General features: G+C 40.3%; 1 protein-coding gene across 1 annotated transcript in view; it reads right to left on the minus strand.

The window, feature by feature from the left end:
* PTPRO (protein tyrosine phosphatase receptor type O) overlaps nt 1-26237 on the minus strand; it is a 161586-nt gene that overhangs the window by 49305 nt on the left and 86044 nt on the right. The window contains 7 exon segments of the mRNA XM_052790357.1: nt 1119-1239; nt 4789-4988; nt 7742-7903; nt 8906-9352; nt 11568-11720; nt 13724-13882; nt 22538-22811. Of these exon segments, the coding sequence (XP_052646317.1) occupies nt 1119-1239; nt 4789-4988; nt 7742-7903; nt 8906-9352; nt 11568-11720; nt 13724-13882; nt 22538-22811 (1516 nt within the window).

Here is a 26237-nt window from a genome sequence, read left to right on the forward strand (position 1 = left end):
ACATATTTCCTTTCATTTAAGGATTCAATTCTTAAGAAGTTAACTTTGGGTTTTTTGTTTCACTTTCTTCCCTACATCACAGAGAAGCAGCAGAATGAAAAATACTGAAGATCTCTAACTTTCAGCCACCTGCTTTCCCACAAGGCAAACTATTTGTCAAAATGAGAAGCTGGGTGACTCAGGTTAAATATTTCTCTGCAAATGTAACTGTATATACACTGAATCTCTTTTCTCTGCCCTTGCTCTTAATACATTTTGTTAAAGTGGTAACCTTAACAAAATAAATGATACTGAAACTAAAAGATACTGAATTCTACCCTAAGTGACTAGTTAGGAGCCTGGTGGAATACCAAATTACAGGCACGGGGCAGTAGCTCTGCCTGTTGGCATAAAACCACATTCTTGAAAATGTTGCACTCGGTCTCAGAGGGTTCTTCTTATCTTCAAATTTCAAAGCAGAGAACATCAAGATCTGCTGTTAAACTCAAGAAAATGAAGGCATACACAACTAAGTTGGTGATGGTCATGTAGTACTTTAGGAGATAAGCCAGCTCTCCTGACCCTTATCACTCTGGCTTTCAGACTGGGCCACATTACATCCTTCATAAAGCACATTTGCAACAAATGCCTTAACAGCAGTCCTACACACTTCATGAGACAGTGGGAACGAATCACATCTAGAATTGCCCACATCTCTCCATGCACCACAGACCACCTGCAGCTCAGGCTGGCTACACCTAAGTGAGGTGACTCCAACCCTAAATGACAGAGACCACCAGCACTGCTAGAGACAAACATATATTCAGGTGTCCAAGAGTGAAGATGGTTCTTTCCACAGGGCGCTCTGTGTGTGAATCCTGGCCATAACTGCTCTGTAGTTAGGTTTGGTAATAACTTAACATTTAAATGTGAAATATCTATCTTCCACTGAAGGAGTGTTTTCCCTACAATGGGCTAGACAATACAAGAAAAATATTCTCAATAAGTGTTCACTACATTTGAAATAACCAACATGACAATTTTGTACTCCTTCATGGGCTCTAGGACTTAGTGAATATACTATACATATTTAAAAACAAAACAAATGAAACATTTCAAACAGTAGATGCAGGGGTTACCAATGGAAAATGTAACAGGATCAGAAGGCGGTCCAACCAATGGTCCTTTCCGTAGGTAAACCACAACTTGGTACTGAGCACCAGGAACAAGATTTTCAATGAGGCTGCTGCTTGAGTTCACCTAATAGGAGGGGAACACATCAGATATGAAGTTTTTACTTGGTTAACTAACAGAATATTGAGACTGTACTTGAACTACTCCAGTTACAAAACACATTATTCTGAACACACTGGCATCAGTGGCTAAAACTCCATTCATTAAGCCCAAAATGCCTAAACTGTGAAAGTGGTCAGGACTGACTTGACAAATGATCTGACACAAAGAATCACACTTGCCTTGCTGCATAAGGTCAGCTGTCACACTGCAGACCCACTCTCTCCTACTGTGAAAATTTATTGAAATATTCAGGTTACATTATTCATAGAATCACAGAATCATAGAACAGTTTGGGTTGGAAGGGACCTTAAAGACCATCTAGTTCCAACCCCCCTGCCATGGGCAGGGACACCTTCCACTAGACCAGGTTGCTCAAAGCCCCATCCAACCTGGCCTTGAACACTTCCAGGGATGGGGCATCCACAATGTCTCTGGGCAACCTGTTCCAGTGCCTCACCACCCCCACAGTGAAGAACTTCTTCCTTACATCTAATCTAAACCTGCTCTCTTTCAGTTTAAAACATCCTCATCCTATCACTACCACTCCCTGATAAAGAGTCCCTCCCCATCTTTCCTGCAGGCCCCCTTTAAGTACTGGAAGGCCACTATAAGGTCTGAATGCAACACTCCAGGTGGGGTCTCACGAGAGTGGAGCAGAGGGGGAGAATCACCTCCCTTGACCTGCTGGTCACACTTCTTTTGATGCAGCCCAGGATGAGATCAGCTTTCTGGGCTGTAAGTGTACACTGCTGGCTCATATTCAGTTTTTTATCCACTAATAACCCCAAGTCCTTCTCTGCAGGGCTGCTCTCAATTCATTCTCCGCCCAGCCTGTATTTGTGCTTGGAATTGACCCGACCCATGTGCAGGACCTTGCACTTGGCCTTGTTGAACTTCATGAGGTTCACACAGGCCCACCTCTCCAGCCTGTCAAGGTCCCTCTGGACGGCATCCCTTCCCTCCAGCGTGTCGACCGCACCACACGGCTTGGTGTCGTCAGCAAACTTGCTGAGGCTGCACTCAATCCCGCTGTCCATGTTGCTGACAAAGATGTTAAACAGCACTGATCCCAGTACTGACCCCTGAGGAACGCCACTCATCACTGGTCTCCACTTGGACATTGAGCCATTGACCGCAACTCTTTGAGTACGGTCACCCAGCCAATTCCTTATCCACTGAGTGGTCCATCCGTCAAATCCATGACTCTCCATTTTAGACACAAGGATGTCATGCGGGACAGTGTCAAATGCTTTGCACAAGTCCAGGTAGTCTTGTCATATTCAGGTGATATTATTCAGGCTGGAGTATTTAGGCCATGTGTTTTCAATAAAAGCCTGAGGCTTTTCATTGGTCATCCAATTCATCTGCAGCTCTGTGACCTGAAGGCAGCGTTATGAGAAAGCTGTCTTCTGAACGGATGTGTTAAGTGACTGCATGGCGAAATCAGAGAGGAATTACTCCCTTTCACCTCCCCTGCACATCACTACAAAAACCTGACTGAGGGACACTGTGATTTTTCTTTTCAGTTTGAAACATCACCATTAAAATTTCTGCTGTGCCACACTAGGTTTCAGTCAGAGCTGGAGGCAGAATGCCTGACCAAGTGATTCCTGGTCTGATACAATATGAAAAGTCTTATCTCCTGAAGAGCCAGCTAACAGCAAATGTGCAGAACAGCTTTGAGGAGAGGACTTCATGCACCCCTTTTAGAACTGCAGTCTGGTATTTCCTACTAACATTTTCTTCACAACCTTTCCAAAGTCTGTATCACAGCCACCTTTGCACTGGTGGTTTACTGCAATGCACATGAATATATCAGTACCAGCACAGATTTAGTAAGAAACAGAATTTGTCTTTAACAGCTGCTTTGGAAAGCTAAATTACTTTTAACTCCTGCACAATGTTAGAAATGGATAGAACTCTGCATTGAATTTTGCCCTTTTCAGCTCACCAAGGAGAATTCAAACTAACAGCCATTAATAATTCCAGATATAATAAGCTGATAAAATTTGATTAGTGGTAGTACGAATATTTGTAATGACAGAAAGAAACAACTGTATTCAGACCTTTCTACCTACTTGCAATAAACACGCATTTACTTTTACGGATATCTTGTTTATTCATGGATTCGTTTTAGATACTTGTTTTTGAGTTTGTAGATGAATCCTGTGGTATTTACTGTAATCATATATGTATATACTTGAGACCTGTGGTTTATAATCACCTACTGTATTGTTTTGCTTCCTGATTAAATGACTGCACTTTTAATAAATGGAAGGAAAATAACTCAATGAGATTACAAGCTGATTCTGAAAAACAATTCTCAAATTATCATGAAAAGACACTTCCAAACGTTTAAGTTCACAGCCGTTGGAATAAACCTCAAAACATTTTGACAAAGATTCATTTTAAGAGACACTTTTAAAGGATGCAGACTCTCTGTATTAACTAACTTGCAGGGCTAACCGCAAGGTTGAAGGAGATAAAGATTTACTGGAAGTGTCTCTTTCCATTCCCATAGAATCATAGGATCATTTAGGTTGGAAAAGACCTTCAAGATCATCAAGTCCAGCCGTTAACCCAACACTGCCAAGTCCACCACTAAAACCATGTCCCTAAGTGCCACATCTACAAGCTGAGGGTGCAGCAGGGCAGCACTGCAGTCCTTTGCAGACTCCTCCATCCCACACATTTAGGGAGCCAGACAGAAGTTGTGGCATGACTCAGAATATGCCCTTATCAGCATCTTGGTAAGGTAACTGAGATGTGGGCTAAAACCTCTTTCTAATTGAAGCCACATGCCACTGATCCATCATAGCCACAGTATCTGACATGGGGTTGCACCCACTAAGGGTTTCAAGTAACAGAAAACTGCGATATTTTGGGGTTCAGGATTCTTGATCATTATAAACACATCCCATATGGCAGCTGTAAAGAGCTGTTGTCCATCCAAATCACAGGTGGTCTGAATTACTATTTACTTCCCAGTGCTGACATCTTTTTTTTATGGATGAAAAGAAAAGCTGACTTCTGATCACCTCTAAACTTCCAGAAAGTTTAGAATCAGGTTCTGTATTCATACGTAGGGTATCTAAGAAAGAATTTATGTTAGTTTGATGATAATCATGCATGTGAGCACTTTGCTTAATACAAATGGATTACAGCATATGTCTAAGTGTTATTATGATATGGCACCATTTTACCTACTACCACAAAAATGTCTCAAAGCGTACAACACAACTCACAAGTTTGAACAAAGGATTGGCCACAGTCAGTCCAACAGAAATACAATTTTAACAGTACTATAGTTTACTGCACACTTTCACTCCTGAATGCTGTGCTCTCCCCTCCACTCTGCATCATCCGTGTCCCTTTAGATTGCAGAAGGGAACACCTACTGCTGTGCTCTGCAGCCCTGAGCCTGATAGGGCCCTGGGGCATGACAATCCCAAACAGCAGGATGATTAGCAATTTTTTCCTGTATTTGTAAAGGCTCCAGCTTCCGCCCCTTACCTCAGTGCAGTAGTGTTTTTCAAGCCTTTGACTTTCCTTTTGCTTCTGACAGGTCAGGGAGACCACAGACACGATGGTGCCGTTGCCACCGCTCTCTTGTGATGCTGTCCAGGATGTCAGGGCAGTAGTAGAGCTTAGCACCGTCACGGCCACATGCTGGGGCTTTTCCGTGAGCTCTTCTATCCATTCACCTGTGGGGCCTGGGACAAGTCCCAAAAGCACACGTGAGCAGGCCACTCTATGCATTTGAGGCATACATGTTAAAACATCCTTCTTTCACGGGATCATTTACTACTAGTGAAAGAGGCTGGACTGACAGTTGTCCATCTCCACAGCCCTCAGGCAGTGAAGATGGCAGCCCCTGGGAAACAGCCTGTGGCTGGTGCTATTTCACCTGTAGCAGAGCAGATGATGAGAGAAACGTCCCTGTTTGAAAATTCGGATTGCAGTAGGCTCTATTGCTTACCAGAAACCACCCAGCAATATCAGATTTGCTCCAAGGGAATGTTTAAAAGCAGTGCTATCCAATCATGGACAGATAATTGACAAATATTAAAGGATAAGCATATAAAATTTTTTGCTTCTCCACATACTAACATACCCTCCAAATGTACTACAGCCTTGAAGCGTGAAAATTGAATTCACAGAGGTTACCACCGTGAAGAATCTCATTCTCCATTAGACTTTTTGAAGGACTTGCTAGGGAACACAGGTTTAAATGTAGATAAAATAACAATTTGGAAAATAAGTTCAGCTAGACTTGGTCAAAATTTCAGATTTCATGAAAATCGTCAGCTTTTCTTGTTACTTTTAAGTGACGTTTGTGACAGGTCTCTCTTTGACATTCCTTCCTCCATGCAATTCTAATGGTATTTTATTTTTATTGAGAAAATAAAACAAATGCCAGAGCAAGAATTTGGTGTAAGATCAGCCTATAAGATTTGACAATCCATACTGATATCTGGGTACAACAAAAATTTATGTAATACAAGCCAGTAATTTGACAGGATGATTCACTGACTGAGTGCTACAAGGATAAGATAAGGCTGAAGCTCTGAGAAAAATTTATTCACGACAACAGACTCACACCTACTCAGGTAAAAGGAGGAATTAGATCTTTAGATTAGTCTCTGGAGCCAGTGGATGTATCTGTAGCTCTTACTATTCAGAAATTGTTTCAGCATCAGCATTAAGGGAACTGAGCTACCTCACGTCACAGCCCAAAGTTGAAGTCCCCACACAAAAAAACCTACTTGATCAGACTCATAAAGAGGAATGGAAAAGCAATTTCACCTGAAGAGTACTTGTGCACCTCTCAGATTTGGCATACTACCAGAAATACATATAAAAATCTTTCTAAAATACTAAGGATCTTGCGTTTGACAAAATAAATAAGACAATTGCCAAGAATCCTCACCTGGTTCTAAAAGCCTGCAAAACTAACAGACAAAACCCCCAAAACCAAATGTTCTCACGTGTTACATGTAAAATGAAAATATTTGTTACATTCCTGTAACACCTTAATACTTTATACTGAATGAGATTCAAGTTCATCCTTAATCTAGCAATTCATACACCTATACTTTAGATTAATATGTTCTCATTTCACTCAGGTCTCTCTCACCAGTTAGTAGACTTCATGGAGGACACTGTATTGCATATTGCTTAATGGAAATAAGTCACACCTTGTAAAATGGAATAACATTTGGTATTAATAGCAATGCTACGTAATTTATTTGATATACTTGTATAGTTATACATACTTCAATGATTTCCATATAATGAAGCTGCCTAAGAACTATTCCTAAAGAAAACCAGAAGACAGTGAAATTACAACAGCAGAGCCCCTTTCGCTCATGTGCTGTTTCCTCTTTTCTCTTTGTTTTCCAAGTACTGTTTCTTTCAACTATAGAGTTGAAAACATCAGAGCAATAGTGGAATACGGTTACATGCAGCCAAACATTATGATGAATTTAAGCCTAAATAGTTAGCATTTGTAAATGTTATGAGCTACTAAAGACACAATTTTTATTAGTAATGTACTTAAGTACTTGAGTACATTTCATTTTAATACGAATATTTCTGCCAGCCTTAGCTACCCTGTCTTGTTGCAGCATTCATGATTCAGGGGAGACACTATCCTCCCACATGTAAAGTTGTGTAGTGCTGCAAGTATTCCCCTGTTCTCATTGCATGGGCAATTTGTAGGCTATATCTATTTCCTTTCATAGAAAAACATACAAAGGTGACCACAGCCATCATAAGGATAATAATCTGAATTCACCAACAGCTGTCTCACTTGCTGATCTAATTGTCAGTCATGATATTAGTTTACACAGTAGTGTATTACTACTTTCTCTTTTACTAAGTCTTCAGTTAAGAAACCCTGGGATTCTACAGGGAAATAATAAACTACTTTTCCTTCTCTGAATTTAGCAGGCTGAACTATTTCATCCACTGTAATTTGCCCCATGTTCTCTCAGAGACCATGTAATTTCAGAGTTCAGTGTTTAATTGTGCAATTCCCACACTGTCAGCCTGAGATGCCCTTCATCCCTAACCTGGTACATACAGCCTCCAGGAGTAAGGAAGTTAAGTATTTTCAAGAATTTCTATAAACACCGATTTAAGTCTTGGAATTAAATCCTCTCTGAAAGATGCAAGAGGGGAACCTGTTTCAGTGAGCCACTTCTGAACACTGGGCAATGACTCCACCAAATATGTCACCTGCTTTCAGTTCTTAGCTCTGCCAAGACAGCATGATGGAGGCCCATCCAGGCAGGATATAATATATAACATACTTTCACCATATTTCCTTCTCTGCCACAGGGAATTCCAGAAGACCAGACTCTTCTGATCCTGCAGCAGATGGCAGAGCTGCCACAGTGGTCAAACTCTGTACATTAAGAGTTATATTGGTCTGGGAGAAAAAGAGATTTGTTGAGATACTTACTGATGTAAAAGCTAAGTGTTTTTGCTGATTGACTTCCCCGAACTTCACAAGAGCCAGAGGAGCTAAATGTTGTTACAGACAACTTATATTTTCCTGGTTCTTTCAGTTCAGCAACAAATTTGTGAGTGTCCTCACTTACTGTCAAAAATTCCGTGGAGTTCTCTAAATCGGGGGGGGAAAAAAGTGTGGATTAATTGAAATTTGAAAGGCTCCAGCCACTGAGGAAATGATTTATATCAGAAATGCTAATACTGTTTCTGCTGTGGGATTAAAAGGTATCCAAAAGGACTGGATTTATGTGGGTAGTTTTATTTCTTGCCATCAGCACAAGAGTAATTAATGACCAAGGTTGCAGGGTAGGTGTAGAGGAACAATAAACCCAGGCTAAATTTTCATTCTGTAGAAGGGATGATAAAATAGGGTTGCCATGACTGTGCAAGTGAAAAACAGCATGGCATGGAAGAAAAGGAGCTTCCAATTTTCTATCTATTGCATTCTTATTCTGCAAAAAAAAAGTATTTGCCCTTAGTGTGGGAAGGCTTATGAAAACTGCTTGTCAGGAAATAAAATTCATTTGGATAGAATAGATTTTAAAACAGAAAATCTTTAAGCAACATGGCGATTTTCTTGTAGCTCCATCACTTGAAAAGTCTCCCCGTTCTCCACCACAGCCTCCTTGTGCCTAAGGAATATGTTTGGTAGCTGTCCTCTGAGACAACAGTTAATCTGAATCTAGACTATCTTTTCTGTATGCCCTGTCCAGTCGACGTCCCCCTGAGAACCTTTCTCAGTGGCAGACAAAACTACATGGTATAATGTGCCTTCTTTGTCTCAAATTTCAAAAATCAGCTCGTTTCTCCTTTCTCTGATACCAGAATGGATTTACGATAACTGCAGTGTAAACAGTGCAGCAATATATACAACGGTATAAATCTTGTTTAACAGAAGAGAATTGCAAACTGCGATTTACCCCTCCTCCCTTACTTTTATGATGCTCAGCCAGAACTAGATGCTATTCAATGCAAGAAACTTCTCAAGAAATACAGGAGATGTAACAAAGTCCTCTGAAGCACAGTACTAGGTAATTAATAATTTGTAGAGGAGACAACCCAGCAATGGAATTACAGAAAAGAGGTACGAAAAGGGTGTAAGGCTCTGTTTTACCTTCCCTTTCAACATTGATATGGAAACCATCAAACGCAGTAGGTGGCTTTGGTGGTAACCAGGTCAGCACCATTTGTACAGGGAGGAAGGAAGGGGGCTCTGGCGTGAGTTTTCCCGATGTGTTGACATCATTGGCCTCGTAATCACTGGCAACTGCATTGACAAATTCCTCTTCACCCTCGGATGACTCAGGTTCGTTAGACCACCAGTACGGCTGTGATGTGGTTTCATACTCGGTGCTGTTATAGCGGTAGTCCGGCCAGGCTGCAGATGTGTTCGCTGCTGGAATTTCAGGTAGGTTGTCAGAAAAATGGCTAAGTTTTTCTTTTCTTATGATTTCTTGTGGTCCCATGAATGATTCTTCTGCAAAATTCCCACTGTGCTCTTCCCAGTTGTTTCTGTTGATTGGTACAATCTGAACAGAAATGTTTCGAGGTGGGTAAGGAACTAAAAGAGAAGCAAGGGTTAGTCTTTTAATAGCTATGTTCTGTGCACCTTTACGATGTGTTAATTCCCCAGAGAAACATTGTTTGCAAGAAAACAACGCATCTAGGGATATTCTGAAATTACTAGTTCTTATTAAGATTCTTCCTTCTCTTATATATACTTACAGCAGAAGTGATTCTAGTGGGATCAAGATGAGTGTAAATTCACAGAAGAATCATGATTCAAGAATCAGCTGGGATAGAGTTAGTTTTCTTCTTAGTAGCTGGTACAGTGTATTTTGGATTTAGTGTGAGAATAATGTTGATAACACACTGATGTTTTAGCTGTTGCTAAGTAGCGCTAATCCCAAATCAAGGATTTTTCAGTTTCCCATGCTCTGCCAGCAAGCAGGTGCACAAGAAGCTGCGAAGGAGCATGGCCAGGATAGCTGACCCAAACTAGACAAAGGAATTCCACACCGTAGAATGTCATGCTCAGTATATAAACTGGGGGGAGTTGGCTGGGAGGGGTGGATTGCTGCTTGGGCATCGGTGACATGCATGGGTCACAAGCAATTGCATTGTGTATCACTTGTCTTCTCTTGGGTTTTAGTTATTTATTTATTTTATTATATTGTATTCCTTTTCATTACTACTATTATTATTACTATTGTTAGTATTACATTTTATTTTACTTTAGTTATTAAACTGTTCTTATCTCAACCTATGAGTTTTACTTTTTTTTCCGATTCTCCTCCCCATCCCACTGGGAAGGGGGCAGTGAGTGAGCAGCTGTGTGGTGCCTAACTGCTGGCTGGGCTTAAACCATGACAGCCAGGAAGAAAAGTAGATGTGAAGTCACAGTAAATCAGACTTCAGTGCTATTACAGCAGCAAGGCTACTTCAGTGTGAATTCGTAAGAGTGGATCTTCATTTATTCTATTGTGTCTTCCAGAAAGACCTTGATCATGGAAAAAAATACTTCTGTAGACATGAATTGAAAAACATGCAAAACTAATATATGGCATAGTGCACATTTAAAAAGTATGACCTTCACGTTGCTGTAGGGCTTTTCATATGCTTTTAGCAGCCACCTTTTCACAAGCATTAAACATCAGTTTAAATTTTAATATTTGTGAAAGCTTGATGTTAAGATTTGGGTCTCCAGAAGACAAGATTCTGGCATGCGAAGAAGTTATGCCAGGAGGTGAACACACACCATTTTGTCTGCCTCACTGTAATTGCTTGTCTGTCTGCCCTTACACACAATAAGTGTGAGTAGCCTCTGCAAACAATTTTGATTGGCATCTTTTAAGCTGGCATCTTACAAGACACTAATTTGTTCACCTCCCCTGCCCCAGCCACGGCCACTAATACAAAACCAGACACTACAATCTCGTTGCAGTTTGTGTGAAGAATGGGGGATGGGAGGGCAGCAGCAAAGAAAAATGAGATCCCGTTGGTTGCATTCTTATGGTTCAGTATCTCGATAACTATATTCAGGATCCTCAGGACAGAACTCAGCTGGCATCAGTTGACTTTGCTCTGTCCAAGGCAATGGACCAACATCAGTGTATTCATCTGAAGATTTGGCCTTTTGATTTTACCACTGGTTCGTTTCACTTTGGACCCTGGAAAATGTCTGTGGTCCAACAGATGAACAGAAAAGTTTTGGGCACCATCCCAGGACCAAATTAAATTAGTTCTGGACCCTGAACAAATGCAATTTTCAGCCTTTGCAACATTGCTGTCTTGGAGATTAAAAGTTCATGCTTCAGGGCATAAAGTGGCTGCCAAGTGGGGCGACTATGACATTCTTCTCTGTGACAGAAGACAGCACGATAAGGAAGGCCTTCTCCAACAGTTTAGCTATGATTCACTGTGCAAGCAGACAGACCAATATAGATAGATCAATAGTATGCTCAGCGTGGCTATTCCTGGGGCTTAAAAATTAATTCCTAGCACAAGGCCTAGGATATCTCATGTGAAGCAGAATTTATTTTCTAAGAAGCAAGCTTTATAACAGAAACACTCATGCAAATTTCCCTTTGCACTGTATTGTACACATAACCCTATGTACTAACCACAGCAACCTCCTCCCATGCTCCTGGCCAGGAGCAGCGCCCAGGACTGCTCCCACACAGACACTCCTCTCTGTGGGATCAATCCCCTCCCCACAGCAGAAAGGAAAGCAGCCATACAGAGTTGGAGCAAAGGTACATAATAATTTTCTTCACCTGTTCTGTGCCGTTTGGGCTCATGCTGGACCCCGCTGTATTCCACTAGCGTGCTTTTGTTGAAGGTCGCTTCTGATACCAACTGAAATGTGATGTTACTGTAGCATATGCCTGGTAGCCAGTGATTGAAAACTGTTTTACCTTTAAAGAAATCTGCCAAAGGTTTAAAAAGAAAAGAAGAAAGGAAAAAAAGAGGAAAATGCATCAAATATTCACTTTCTGATAATGCAACTGCATATGCTGAACTGGCAGTGTTTCAGATGTTTAAACATTGCTCAGCCTGGTCTGAGACACGAAATGCTAATAATTCAGTTTGCCAACAATTTTCCTGGCTGTCAAAGGCACTCTGCTTAAAAAAAAAAAAAAAAAAAAAAAAAAGCCCAGCACAAGAAACATGAACTACTTTTCACAGGAAAGGGAACCGAATCTGGCAACCTGTTCCACGTGACACTGAATGTCTCAAAGAGTATCTGACAGTTTCTTCAGACCTTTAACTGCTGCACGCAAAAGCCTCCTTGGTCTTTTGCTGACTGAGGCATAATTTTCGGGGTAGATGCTCAAAGGGCCATCCACCATGCAGCTGAGTGCAAGCCGCGGTACTGAGAGCTGAGCTCACGAACACCATCGGTACACGTGGGGGCTGAAGAGAAGTTGCTTAGGGCTATTTGGCTACGGGAAGGAGTGTGCAAGTTGAGTAGTGAATCTCTTAACTCAGTTTGACTTTTTTATTTATCAGCAGCGGCAGCTGCATACAGCCCCTGGAAACATGTATTAGCTGTAGAAGACAAAAATTACTGCTGGTACCCCTTTTGTTCCCTGGAAAGAGGTCACCTATATTTTGTGCTATGATTCAGAATTACCCTTCCTAACTTCTGGCACTCCACAGCATTGAAAATGTGATTTCTAGCCCCACTCTGTATTGAAGCAAAGAGACTCCAAAATTTTCTGACCTCTTTCTGGAGGTGCGTATCTCCCTCTGCTGACTTCAGAGAGAGCTTACAGTGACCAGACTTCTACATTGGGAGCCTTAGTTCAGTGCCTAAAATCCGGCACCTACTGGATTGCTCAAAGGCATTTTACTGCCACTATGCAATGTTAAACCATTGGGGTTTCAGGGCCCGCAGAGTATGCAGGTGCCTTTCTCACCTCTTAGGATGTTTTCCATAGGACAGTCCCATTTACATCTCTGAGGTAGACACTATGCTTAAGCTATACAGCAGGGCAAAAGGGAGTTATAAACAAATAAAAAAGAAAGCAGAATTTGCTCTTATCAGATTGTTTAGATGGTTAGATTGGTTGTTTAAATTGTTTAGACTGACTTGTCTAGATTGTTAGATTGATTGCCCTTGATTAGATTATTTTAAGAAAATTTACATTTATAATATGCAGCAGGGTTTATTAGCTCAGGGACAATACTGAATGCTACAATGATATACAGTACTATACAGCATAGTACTATTAGCACTGTGTCACTGTATGGTGATACAGAGCTACCAGGTTTAAATCCTGCACCAGGAATTAGGTATATTGAATGGGTTTCCCAGCTCTGGGGCATCCCAGAGCTCTCCTATCAGCTGTTCACCAACAACGAAACCTTGGCCAGAGGGAAGAGACTGGGAAGATTTTTAATGCTTTCAACTGACACAGAATGTCATCCAGGGATTTCAACAAGCACATCTAGAAAGCAAAAACATATCTCTGTCCTTCCTACTGAGTTTTGGGGTTCTTTCCTTTTTCCTTTTCTTTTGTTTTGGATTGTACATCAGCAGGGAAGATTAAAAAAAAAATGGTGGAATATTTTGGGGATTTTAGTGTACATGCTTATTTGGAAGCACCAGAAATTGGGCATCCCTTCCCAGGTTGATAGCAGAACTGATGAACAAAATCCAGACCACCCAGTCTTCCTCCAAAATCCAAAAGAAAGGAAGCATCACCAGAACTAGGATGGGAAGCAGGTTTAAATCCAAAGTGAACCACCAGCTCAATTTGAGGGCCCATCCCTTACGTCATGATATAAAAGTTATTATATAAACAGACACATTACCAGAAATAGAAATCATTATGACCAATACATGTCAAAAACACACCTAAGACCACTGTTTAAAATGTTTCCAGAAGAGTTAGCATTAAGTTTTAGTGGAATAGTTTCCTCTTACCTTTGTACAGCATTGTTCGGTAGTCTTTTCCTTCCCAATAGCTTATATTTACCCTGGTAAAAACATTGTACTTCTCTGGGTACTGAATTTCAAACAACACTCCTGTTTCTGGTGATGGTTTGTAATCATAGATAGAAACACTGCTCACAGGAAGGGGTTCTAAAGGATATGCAAATAAAAGGAAAAAAGGAAGAAAGAAGCAGATTAATAGGCAAACTGAGTTCTTCACACATATACATGACCAATGAAACAAATGGTTTTCCTAGGTATGGCACAGGCACTCTTAAATCTACCAGGTGATATCTGGAGCTTCACAGAGGTCTAGAGCAAAGCTACTTGGGATGTTGTCAAAGCCAATATTTGTGTGTTCCCCCACAAAACAATTTATGTTCTTGATGCTTACACTTTAACAGAAAAATTTCCTTATTTGTCATAAAAAATAAGGTTGAAATAGCAGTTACTATTTAAGCACTCAGTCATGACCGCAGAAAGATTTTAGTCTTTAATGCTTGCCAATCATGTAAAAGTGCCTGGATAAAAACAACAAAACACTTGAAATTGCTCATAACTTTGGCATAAACGTGAACTTTTAAGATTAGCTGAGAAACTTATCAGTGTAACAGCGAAAGGAAGCTACCTGAATGAAGATTTTTCTATTTTGATATGTATTCATTCCTTTATTTCACGGGTCCCCATTCCTACCATATCTGATAGGGCCACCGTCTTCAATATATTTATCCACACCAAACTTCTACAAAATATAGCAGTACCATTACCATTATTTTCCAGATGAAGAACTGAGGTACAGAAAAGTAAAGTGGTTTACTGGAAGGCACAGGGGATCTGCCGATCTAATGCTCTGAACTCTGAGCCAGGTGGGCTACAAAAAGTAAGAAAAATACCCTGTGTACTGCGATATGGCATCTAGACCCATGTAGCTCCATCGACTAAGGAAAGCTGTGTCAATTCACTGCAGCTGGAAGTCTGGGTTGTTGCTAACAATAAGAGAGTCAGAGTTTTATTCAGCCTCCTTTTTCCACAAAAAACCCCAAACAAACCTCAAAAACCCCCTACCCTTTTGCTTGATGCTCTTCTCGGGGGGGGGGGGGGGGGGGGGGGGGGGAAGCAACCCAACTATACATTGGTTAAGAGGGCCAAGCAGATATTTAAAACAAGGTTATAGTGTTCATTGCAATTTGTCATACTAACATATTTTAATAGAGGTAGTTAATGCACAACACCCTCAGTAATTATGCCTACAACCTTATAAGTATTACTGTGTTGATTTAGTTCGTGCACACTGTAGGGAAAAGATTGAAAAATCCAGGCTGTTGATTAGCATGGCCTTAGAGGACACATTTGTGTTCAAAGTTCTGCTGCGGCAGGCCCTGGAGAAAAACTAATAAAATATTTTTCCCTTAGAGCATAGAGTCACAATGGGCAAGAGAAAGAGTAGATGAAAGGGAAGACCAGTATCAGTTTCAAAAGTGGAATTATCCCACAGGAGGTGGAACAGGTTAATCAAAGATGGAAAAGCAAGACTGTAGTGGAAGCGAAAATTAAATCCCAATTACCAGCACAGTATTTTCACCACAGCACTAAGTTTCCAGATGTGATGAGAAGTGGAGAAGAAAAAACAACTAAGAACAAAAGCCACAGATGCAAACAGAATCTTTCCCCAAGTCTTCAGAAGAAGTCGTGGAATCATTTTCAACTTTGTCAGAGCACGGGAATGCAATTGTGTGGGATTATTAAACTATTTCTCATGGCAAAGACGCTTCATTAGCTTCAGGTAAATATCAGTATATTTGTATGTTAACCACATACAAACAGAAACTCCCAATCTCACAAATACCAACAGGCACTTCAGTGATGGGATCTGTGAAAATTTTGCTGACAATTTGTGATAGCCTAGAAATAAATAGGAGTAAAGCAGAAAGCAGATCACAGGAAACAACAAAGCCTACCCTCTTCTTTCTGCTGAGGCTTTTCTCATTGCTTATTCTGAAATAAATAGTTGATCTGACTATCCACATGACCAGAGGGTTTATATCACATCTCACACAGCACACGATAGTAGTTTAAATGTCAATAACAATCTCTAAATAGCACAACGCTTATGTGCAGTCATCTTTCATGTTATCGGGTGTGCCCTGGGCTTTCTTCTGCTATCTCATTCACATCTGAGGTCTCCTTATTTCTGAAAGAATTACTGAAACTTTCTTATGTCAGTGATTAAATTACCCCATTTATTCCTTCCTACAACAAATCAAATAAAGGATGGAAGTTATATTCATTTTTAATCCAAATGATTTTTCCTCCTGATGCTTTGATTTAATTAACCAATAATTGAATTAAGCGGTAATCACCACAGACTCTCTTTCTTGTTGTTATCTTCCGCTTACTATCCTCTCGTTGCTCATGGCTGATGTTAGCAGAGTAGCATGAGTGATATAATGCAATTTAAAGATTCTTCCATTATCTTACTTCCTTCGGCACCAAATCTTCACATCAAAAGCTATTTGCACACTGTGAAATTAAAAAGACACTCAGCAGATAAAAATCATGTTCTGTTTTTCACTTACTAACTGCTCCTAGGGTTATTAAACTTAAAGAATATATAAAATGTCACTCTTCACTATGTATATTTATAATTCAGAGCATAAACAGTCTGGTCTTTTTAATTTTACAATTTTCAGTATTTAGGATCCAGCTTTTCACAGATTTTAGCGGTTCTCAAGAAGCAGCCTAAATAAAGTGTAATATAATAATTCAGAAATCTTAGAGCTTTATAAATGCTCTGCACTACGTTGATGTCTGAAGTCATATTACAGAAGGACTTAGAGGATTTCAGTGTCCCTCTAATAGCATGTTTAAGGCACTTCTTCACGTACAATCTCTTTATTTTTAGGCTTGCAGATTATATTAAATGCACATAGACAAGCTTGCAGGATCAAGACCTAAATTTGCCTTTTTTCTTAGTGTCTCAGAATCTGATGCTCCTATAGCAACTGTTTTCCCATTATATCTGTTTATGGGAAACTTAACTTCTGTGTTTCTCCTGGACTCTACAGCATTTTGCATTTAGCACATAGCTCACATTACACAAACATCAAGATAGCATAATAAATACGGCCAACCTCTTCCTCAAATGCCCTGGAAAATTCTGGATGCTAAATTCTCCATTAATGCATTCAATTTGTGCCAGACACGTTAACATTTGCAATTCAGGGAAAAAAAAAAAAAGTACATTGAAAATAAGTACTATATTCCGTTCCAAATCAATCTGGTTTTAATATTTGTAGATTGGGTCACTCTACAGATTGAATTAATGATTGATTACTGTGGTAGGTTAGATGTAGTATTACATGTGGGTGGTTGAAATGGGACTGAGATCAACTCTCTTGGTTCTCACACTCAAACCCAAATTAATCATGATTCACCTTCATATTATGACTTTTATAAAAAAGAAGCCCCATTAATGGAGTGACCTAACTCCCACGGGTAATGCCCTTTATTCATATGAAGAAGTTGTGAATTATGCCCTTTTCTACCCAGGATGACACTATTTATATTGTCTATATAGTTAGTGGGAGTTAAGTCATAGCCAGGACAAAGCTTCCCTTATGCTTTAAACTTTATCTCTTGCTAAAAAGCAACCATTTTTGAGATTAAAAAGCTGCTGTTTAATACTTCAGGAACATAATGTTCAAGTTTATCATAGGTAATAGAGATGCCATGTGCTATTGCTTATGAAAGGGGAATGTAAGTGAAAGTAGCATCTGAGCAGTGATGGTATATACTGCAATTTCTAGATGCCCACATAAGATGACAAAAAGGTGATATAAACTAAAAAATAATGTCGTCACAAGAACAAAGGCATATCTGTTGTTCTTAAACAGATTTAGGCCACTACTTTAGATCAGCCCTCCAATGGAAATTATGGCAGGAAATCATGTGGTTGCAGTTCTTTTTGTTTCTTTGATTCTGATGGAAGGCTTTTTTCACCTTAAAAAGGGGACAACGTGATTTGTTTGCTGGGTAAAGCTGAGCACTAATAGACCTAGATGTTCTTCTGAGTTACATTTCAAAATTAGGGCTGCCATGGATAACCAGCCTTTTTAAAGACATGCCATGTCATCCTTTAAGAAAGAAAACCACAAAGGGCTTAAGTTTTACATTTCATTGGAAAAAAAACCTCTGAAGCTCCTACTTCAACAGCTCTGATCCATTAACGAGCCAGAGGAAAGGATTGGACCTGCTGAATCACTTCCTGCAGCATCTGGCACAATGACAACCGAGCATTAACTAGGTCTAATGCCAATTACTTTCTGAGAGCTGAAGAGATCAGAGTCCCAGGCAGCAGGCCCGATGGTCTCTTGAGGAGAGTATTTTCTGTAGAAGATACAGAGGCAGAACTCTCCCTAAAGGGAATATATTTTACAGTGATTTATGAAAGGAATCATCTGCTTTCGAAACAATGAGACATTTACCACTCAAAACTCCTAATCATAAGCTAAAATAAAAGTCAGGCAGAGCTGCTCTTAATTACCCTCAGAGGTCCTGAGATCCTGATTTGTCCAATTCCCACCAGAGATGCATTTTTCCTACAGCACACAATAGCTTTGCAATGTACTGCTTTCCTGATTCCTTCGAATGTACAAACATTTTTTCCTTCACAATGAAAAGAAAAATTGACAGTGAATTTAAAAAAAAAAAAAAAAAGCTATATGGGTATGAGTCACCCTGGGAAGAATAAAACAAGGCTTCAAGCTGAGAAAATGGAGGATGAGTGAGAATTTCAGTCACTGATTTTACATCCATGCTCTTTATTCTCTCATAAACTACTTTAAACCCAATTAGTAATAAGGTGGAACTTTCTTTCAAATACTGCAAAACACTAAATTAATTATATAAATTCTGGAGTTACTTCACTCCCGTTGAAAAGCCAAAACTCCAAGAGCAGAAGAAAGCAGCCTTGAAATAATTGCGTTAGATACCAGAACTACTTCTAACCTTGTCTAGACTGAAAACTGGGAGGAAGGTCATTTTGATAGGCACAACACAACTGCACTCACAGGAATCTGGCCAGGACAGCAAGATTCACACACCTGTTCTTGTGAAAACCATCACAGGGATCTTTAATCATAAGTGGTCAGGGTTTCAGTTTTTCTCCTTCAGTGAAGTACTGGGCCCAATTTGCTGAACACAGCTTTGCTACAGAATCCGAAGAAGTGGTGCTATTTTATGCTCAAATTCTATTTTACAGGTTTCCTATCTAAGGGTTGAACGTACCCTGTTCATTTCGTCCTTCCTAACGTCCCAGCTCAGGAAGAAATGCAAGGATGTGGGCTGTGCTCAAGCTGACAAAACCCTTGGGCTCTGAGAAGAAATACTGCAGCAAATAGCTCCTACTTTGCATTACAACAACCTGGACTACAGAACCTAAACAAGTAAACTCTACAGTTTGTGGTGTTTTGATTAACATGAGATTATGTTTGATGATATGATCAAGACCTGAAATGATTCCAGTCAGAGACAAGCAGAAAATAAACTGTTCAGTCTTGTAGAGAAGGCCCAAATTAACAATAGAAGCTCAAATGGTAGCATGCATACATGCATAGATGTATATTTATATAATGTTAAGATATTTTATATTTTTATATGTATATATTTATGCACACATATATTTATATGCATTTATATTTACACATATAATTCTATATGCATATATATAATATATAAAATACATGTTTTGTTAGCTTTTAAATCATCTTTCTTTTGAGGAATCTTTTTTTTCTGGACAGAAACCTTAGAGGGGTAAAACAAAAGTCTTCTCTGACTTAAATGGGATGAAGTTTCAACCTGTGAAGAGACCTACCTTTTTCTTGCCAATATGCTGAGAAGCAGCACGTCGCTGAGGGATGTGAACAGGAGAAAGGAAATGTCATCAAGATATACCATTGGAAAGCAGAGGTCTTTCATGACTCTCACTGCATTTCTAAGTAGGCAATCTCTTTGAAGGACCTTGCTCTCGTTTTGACAGGCATAATTTGGATACGCACTGCTCTGTGTGAAACTCAGATCTCCAGCATATGGCCAAGCTGAAAGACTGCATCTCCCCGCATGGAGTCCTTTGCAGACATCAGGAGATCCCAGAAAGCTATTGGGAAATATCAAAGTACAGACTTGGGAATAACCACATTGGCATCACTGGCTATCCTGCTTGATTTATCTTGTGGCAGCCTAATGAATGGGGCCAATCTGCCACTGCTAAAGCTCTCCTGATACCAGTGAAATTAGAACAGGAATTAATTTGGTCCTGGAAGCTAGTTGCAATGTGCCATTTTTTCATGCGTAAGATATAGATGGAAGAAATTAGATAGTTATATGTCTTTGCACGGTTAAAATAAACTAAGAATGTTAAACAGGCAGAGAGAGCATATGGCATGAAGAAAAATATGAGTCTATCCTAATTATTGTCTGCCAAAAAAATCGAGTTAGGTAATAGTCAGAAAATGATGTAAACCAGGCAGTGGACAATACCAATAAAAGGAAAAATAAAAAAGAAAAGGAAAACCGACTATCAACTCATGCAGTTTTGTAGAAGAAGCCAGTGGTCACTACATGAGTTTTAAGATCTCTTCTCAAAAGCACTGTACTGAAATATACCTTAAAAAGTCCAGCCTGCCACACTGTCTTTTCATTCCAAATTTACTTTCATTCCTGTAGCCTTGTGCTCCAAAAGATGAGCTATGTTAGTAGCTGAGGCTGCTCTGTGAGAGCTAGCACTCATCAGTCTGCCTGACAGAAACCACTAGGAAGGAGATAGGGCCCTTTCCCTGGCGAAGCTCACAATTTACAGCATACTTTTCGTGCTCAGTACAGCATCCTTCAATGCTGCCCGCAGGAACGCCCTTTCTTTTCCATGAAGCTGGTTGTCTTTGTGTTGAGACAAAACCAGTGAAATTCGCTGTTCCCCTTTTGTTACGTGAGTTCCCCAAGCAGCACTGGCCGATGGCCAAAATCACCGGTCCTTCCAAGGTCTGGGTGAGCAGCAGAGGCCACAGCAGGAAACCCTGAGGTGCTGCCAGCCCACCCGCATGAGACAGGTGGTGAAAAGGGGTGGGCTCCTTTCCCTTGGAAAGGACTCCGTCAAGCCTTGGAGGAGGGAGAGTGACATGGGATATGCCCCCTGGAGCCGTCAGCCTCCCGCTCTTTCGGGAACACCTCGTGGAAACCCCCTGAGCCAGAAATGGGCAGTCTGGGGCTGGCTTTGATGGGCTGAGTGACACTGGCTCCCGTCTTCCCTCAGAGATCCCTTGCACAGGAGCGTGTGCTCCATCTGCCATCCTGGATCACACCTTCCCCTGCTACCAGTGACCCTTGTGGGCTCTGGAAATCAAACAGCAATGAGCCCTGCTGCACAACTGCAAGTGCAGCATTCAAAACCCCCTGGAAATGGATAGTGAGGCATTTTTTTCAGTTGTGTATGACACCTGATGCTTCCATCATTTTCTTTTAAGAAAACAAACCAACCAACCATAAAATAGGAAATTGGGTTAGGATTACTACTTTGTCTGCAAGGTTAAAGCAGTCAAAGAAAAGGAAATTCAGGCTGCCTATGAACCCTTAAATTGCTCACTACACATAGATGTTCTTGCACATATGCCTTATGAAAGACTTGCATTACACAACAACATGATACTTTCCCCACGGGACCCTTCATGATTGTCCTCATCAGGGCACCACTTGAGCACACAAGGGAAGGCTGAAGAATGTATAGATGATGCAAAAATCTGGTTACTCTTAAATTTCAAGCACCTCACTCAGTAACATATGAGGCTACTGTAATATCCTTTGAATGTTATTACAGTGGATGGCATTTCCTCATTGACAGAATAATATAAGTACACAAAATCATAACCATTCCTCATCTGCAAGACAACTAAAACTGTCCATAGATTCCAAGTGCCATTTAGAAAAAAAAAAAAAAAAAAAAAATCTGGAAATTGGGTTTGCTCCATCCAAATAATATTTTTGTCTGTCTTCTCTTGAATCTGTCTTCCAGATGAAGAGATCATTTTATATTCTACAAATTGTTTTCTGGTTGGCACACGGAAACCATTCCGGAGCAACAGCACAGCCAAAAATATGGCAGGAATCACACAGAAGTCTGTGGTGCTTCACATGATGACAGAGAAAACAAAATCGCTCCTCTCCCCCAGGATCAATGCACCTGGAGGTAGTAAGAGACAGACTCCTACAAATATGGTCTCCATCACAAAAACCTTCAGCTGTACTGCCAGAAACACATGATTTTGGTGACTACTATCTGCTTCCCAGGTTTAGTACTGCTTCAATATATTAGCAATCAAAGAACAGTTACAGCATTTAAAACAGAATATACCTCACCATGTAACAGGAGTGCTTACACTGAAATGTCAGTCAACACTTTTCATGCCTTTTACTAGATCTTTAGAACGCCTGGTTCAAAGGATTTAGGATAAACATCTGGAAAGGTGGTTCATCCATCACACTTATTTCAGTATGTTAAACCTCTCCAGTCAGTGTTCAGGAAGGGTCGGTCGGGGGAAACCCACAGCTTCTTGCCCAGACCTTGTGAATTTTCACTCACAAGCCTTCTCAACACACCTTCCCTGCTGTTCTCACACAAGGAGTCATCCTACACACAAGGAAGACCTATTGAAAACAAAAAGCCCCACCCAACCTTCTCCACAAGAACTTCGGGGGAGGAAAAAACACGCACAAAGAGAAGAAACAGAAGAAAAAAAAGAATAAGGTATTACTTACTGGTTAACACAGTGATTGATCTTGCTGACTTGGAAACCATATTTGAGTTCACTACCAACAGAGTCACTATGTAATATAGGCCATGGTATTTGGCATTAAAAACCACAGGGGCAGGTAAAGTGCTATTGAATTCTTCGAACTGGAAAAAGTAGTTCTTGGATTCTCCAGCTATCTTCACAACATATACAGAGGATGAGCTCACCACATCAGACGCTTCCAGGGAGACAATGATACAATTGTCTTCTCGGACAGTAACTTGGAAAGGTTCTGCATTCTACAAGACAAGAATAAAGACTTTGCTGAAGTAAAATCTATTATTTCACTTTTACTTATTTCCCTTGGTATTGGTAGGATACTCATGTTATATTTGTGATAACGTTACATTTCATATTCTGCAAGAGAGTTGACATCCAACCGTAGCAATTATTTCAGAATACAATTCACAGTCAGCCAAAGTCCACAGGCATCTGATCATCAGGACAGTCTCTCTGCAGCAGAGGCTGGTTCCTGCCGTGTGCTTTCTGATGCTCTGGCTACTCCATCCCTTACATCCCGAGGAACAAAGCCTCCACCATTCTTTCCTGACGGAAGGTGGAGTAGAGCAGAAGAAGGATGAGATTAAAAAGGCTATCAGAGGCAAGAGGATTTCTAATAAAGCCACAAAGCATAAGTCATTTAAATCCCCAAAAAGAGATGAGTTAATCAAGACTCCTTTATCTTGCAGAAACAGGATCATATATTCTTCAATGCAATATATTCTGAAAGCCTGCAACTGAAGAATAATTTTTGGCACTGACTAAGCTTTTCCAAATATGCCCGTTCCAGCAAGCACCAGGTGATAAGCAGCTCTCAGCACTATGTCCATGGCTTTGGTTGGCACTTTTCATTTCCTAAGCTACACCATTTCATTTTCAATATTTCTTTTATTAGTAGTAGAGAGAAAGGAGCAATTTAACCTTGTTTTCATATATCATGAGCATGTTAAGTCATTGCCAGCTGAAAACACTTTCCATTTTATTAATTACAAACCAGCTGTCAGCAAGAAGCACTTGTTCTCTACAGGAATTTCAAAACAGATTCGTGGTAATTAATGAGAAGGAAAAGTTCAAGCTTACATCAAGAGTTGCCTTTTTGTTTATTAGGCCAGACTGCTGCTTACAATTTTTTTACCCTACCCCCAGTGAAAACTGTAATACCTGATATTTTCAATTCCCAACTCCACGGTATCTTTTTCTCCTTCATATTTCACAGGCTGAGAGCTCTATTTGGAGGGCAGGGTGGGCAGGTGGGCAACCATGGCTAGTTTGCAACTTACTCATTCAGTCAGGTTGTTCCTGTACCAAAGAGCTAGACACCTTCTTCAGAGATTAATTCTAACAGCTTGCCTACCTCCTGTTTTGTAGTTTTGTTTAGTGGGGATTGTTCCATGAGAATAATCTTTTTTGGATTTATGCTGCAAGAGCCAGGCTCCCTATTTGGAATTCACACATATGGTGTTGCCAACTCCTGGCATTAAAAAAAAAAAAAAAATCCCAAGGACGAAGAATTGGTTCTAGGACTGTAAGATTTTAAATAACGGTAGTTTGCATTTACATATATATATATATATATATGCTTTTATCATTGAGATTTCACAGTGTACTTAAGGTCATATCACCCTAATAGGCAAAACTATAGGCTTGAGAAGAAAGGACCTAAGCAAACCCACTCATCTGACTCAACATGAGAACAAGGTGACAGGCATACAGTAAGTCCTGCCCAAATAGGATAACCAGTCTAGACAGCTTCAAGCCTGAGACTAAAAATAGAGGCAATGCAACTTCATCTGCTGATTTGAGGTTTGCTTTCATTAGTCCTTTTAAAAATGACTTTTAAGTTGCTAAAATGATATAAGCCAATGTTATCAATGGATGAATACTTTGGTGTGGAAGTCTGGGTAATTTGTCACAGATGGCAGAGCGACTGCTCCAAAAGGTTTACAATGTAAGACTACAATTACGCAAAAGCTTCCATGTGTTTTCCTTAGCCTCGGCTGAATTCTACAGGCTTACCCTTGAGTAGATCAAAACACCACATTTCAAGTGTTTGTATTTTGCCTCAAATCCTGATCCAGCATTTGGATCCACACAGAATCAAACCTTTAACTGGGGATTATGTTTGGATCTGGTCAAAACCAAGTAGAGGTTCTCTTATCCTTCTTCCTCCCCATTCTCCCCACACTAAGAAAATGTGGAATGATTCCTACTTCAGCTCTCCTGATGTGGCAAGACAGGAGAAGGAAGGTACCCCCAGACTGGCTTTCCAGAAGCATGTGCATTATTGTATCACAGAAAGTATGGTAGTCTTCCAAGATCAAGCAAGGAAAGACACACCTGATTCAGCAAGGTTATTTCTACATATTAAGCTTGAAGTGCATGTATAATCCTACAGAAGTCAGTGGGTTTTGACCTTCTATAGACTTGCATTTCAAAGCTCCACTAGAGGAAAGAGAACAGTGTAATCTCTAAAATTACTCTAGCCTTCCCTCGGCTTTGCCGCTTTATTGCGTGGTACTAACTCAATGTCCCTACCTTGCTATGAAGAGACAGACAAAAGAGCCCAGCAAATTTAAAGGTGCCAACAAACAGTTCAAAGCAAGTTCCTTGTGTTTGGTGGTATTATAAATCATTTGTGATGTTAATCAAGTACAGCTGGAAATTAAGCATATAATTGCAGAGTTATAGACATTCCTAGGATATAATTAGATGCTTTCAGAGACTGCTCATATGGGGTGTGATTCTATTCTTCGATTCTTCCACGAGTATTGTATTAACCGTGTTGAAGACCATACTTTCATTTTTCCCCTCACAATGTTTTCTTGAATTCACAGCAAGTACCATTCAGCAAATGACCCACTAACCTTCTTCAATAGTTCTCACAAAATTAGCATAACATGCCTCTGCTATCTAAATACATAGAAACCTCTCAGCCATATGCTAGTGTTACTTATGACAACACCTAACTGGAGAAAATAACTTTTTCTGAGTCCTTTATCTCCTAAGCAGGTAGGGATTGTGAAATGATAGCCTCCCTCCTTCATGTGCCTGTGTCCAGATGCTTTTGAACCACCGCTGCCATGATGCACAGGCATTTTTTGAGTAACCTCTCTTTAGTAGCTGTGTGGCTCATCCATCCCATGCCTGCACCCACCTGCACAATTCATCCCTCTCTTGAGTGGTACCTATTCTTTTCAGGGATTATGTGGCCCTCTTCCACACACCTGTACGTGTCCAGGTTTTTAAACTGCTGCATGCATGGGACACATGGTTTGTGGGAGGCATCTGTTGTTTATTATCCATTGGCTCTTGAAATAATTTTTATCCTTTCATTTCAGCTGTAAGGTTTGGTTTATAGAATGAAGTGCCAGACAAGGGATGAATAAAAAGGCTTGGCAATTAACATGTCATAAGATGAGATTACTTATCTCCTTTGGGATATGGATTTCACGTTGGCAAGTGTTTTAAAAGAACAGACCATTCTGGGCATCCTGTTCTTCATGTTGTATGAGGGGAGGGTTACCAGCCAGCACTGGGCTTATGATTTTGAGAAGAAGGCTAGGGAAAAACCTGAGTATTTTTTCTAAGCACTGCTGGAAGTGACAAACATGCCCCACTTAACTAGATTGTAAAGCCAGTGTGTCTTAGGACTGACAGCATCAGTA

This window comes from Harpia harpyja, chromosome 6 (assembly GCF_026419915.1).
Source record: "Harpia harpyja isolate bHarHar1 chromosome 6, bHarHar1 primary haplotype, whole genome shotgun sequence".
NCBI classification, from domain to species: Eukaryota; Metazoa; Chordata; class Aves; order Accipitriformes; family Accipitridae; genus Harpia; species Harpia harpyja.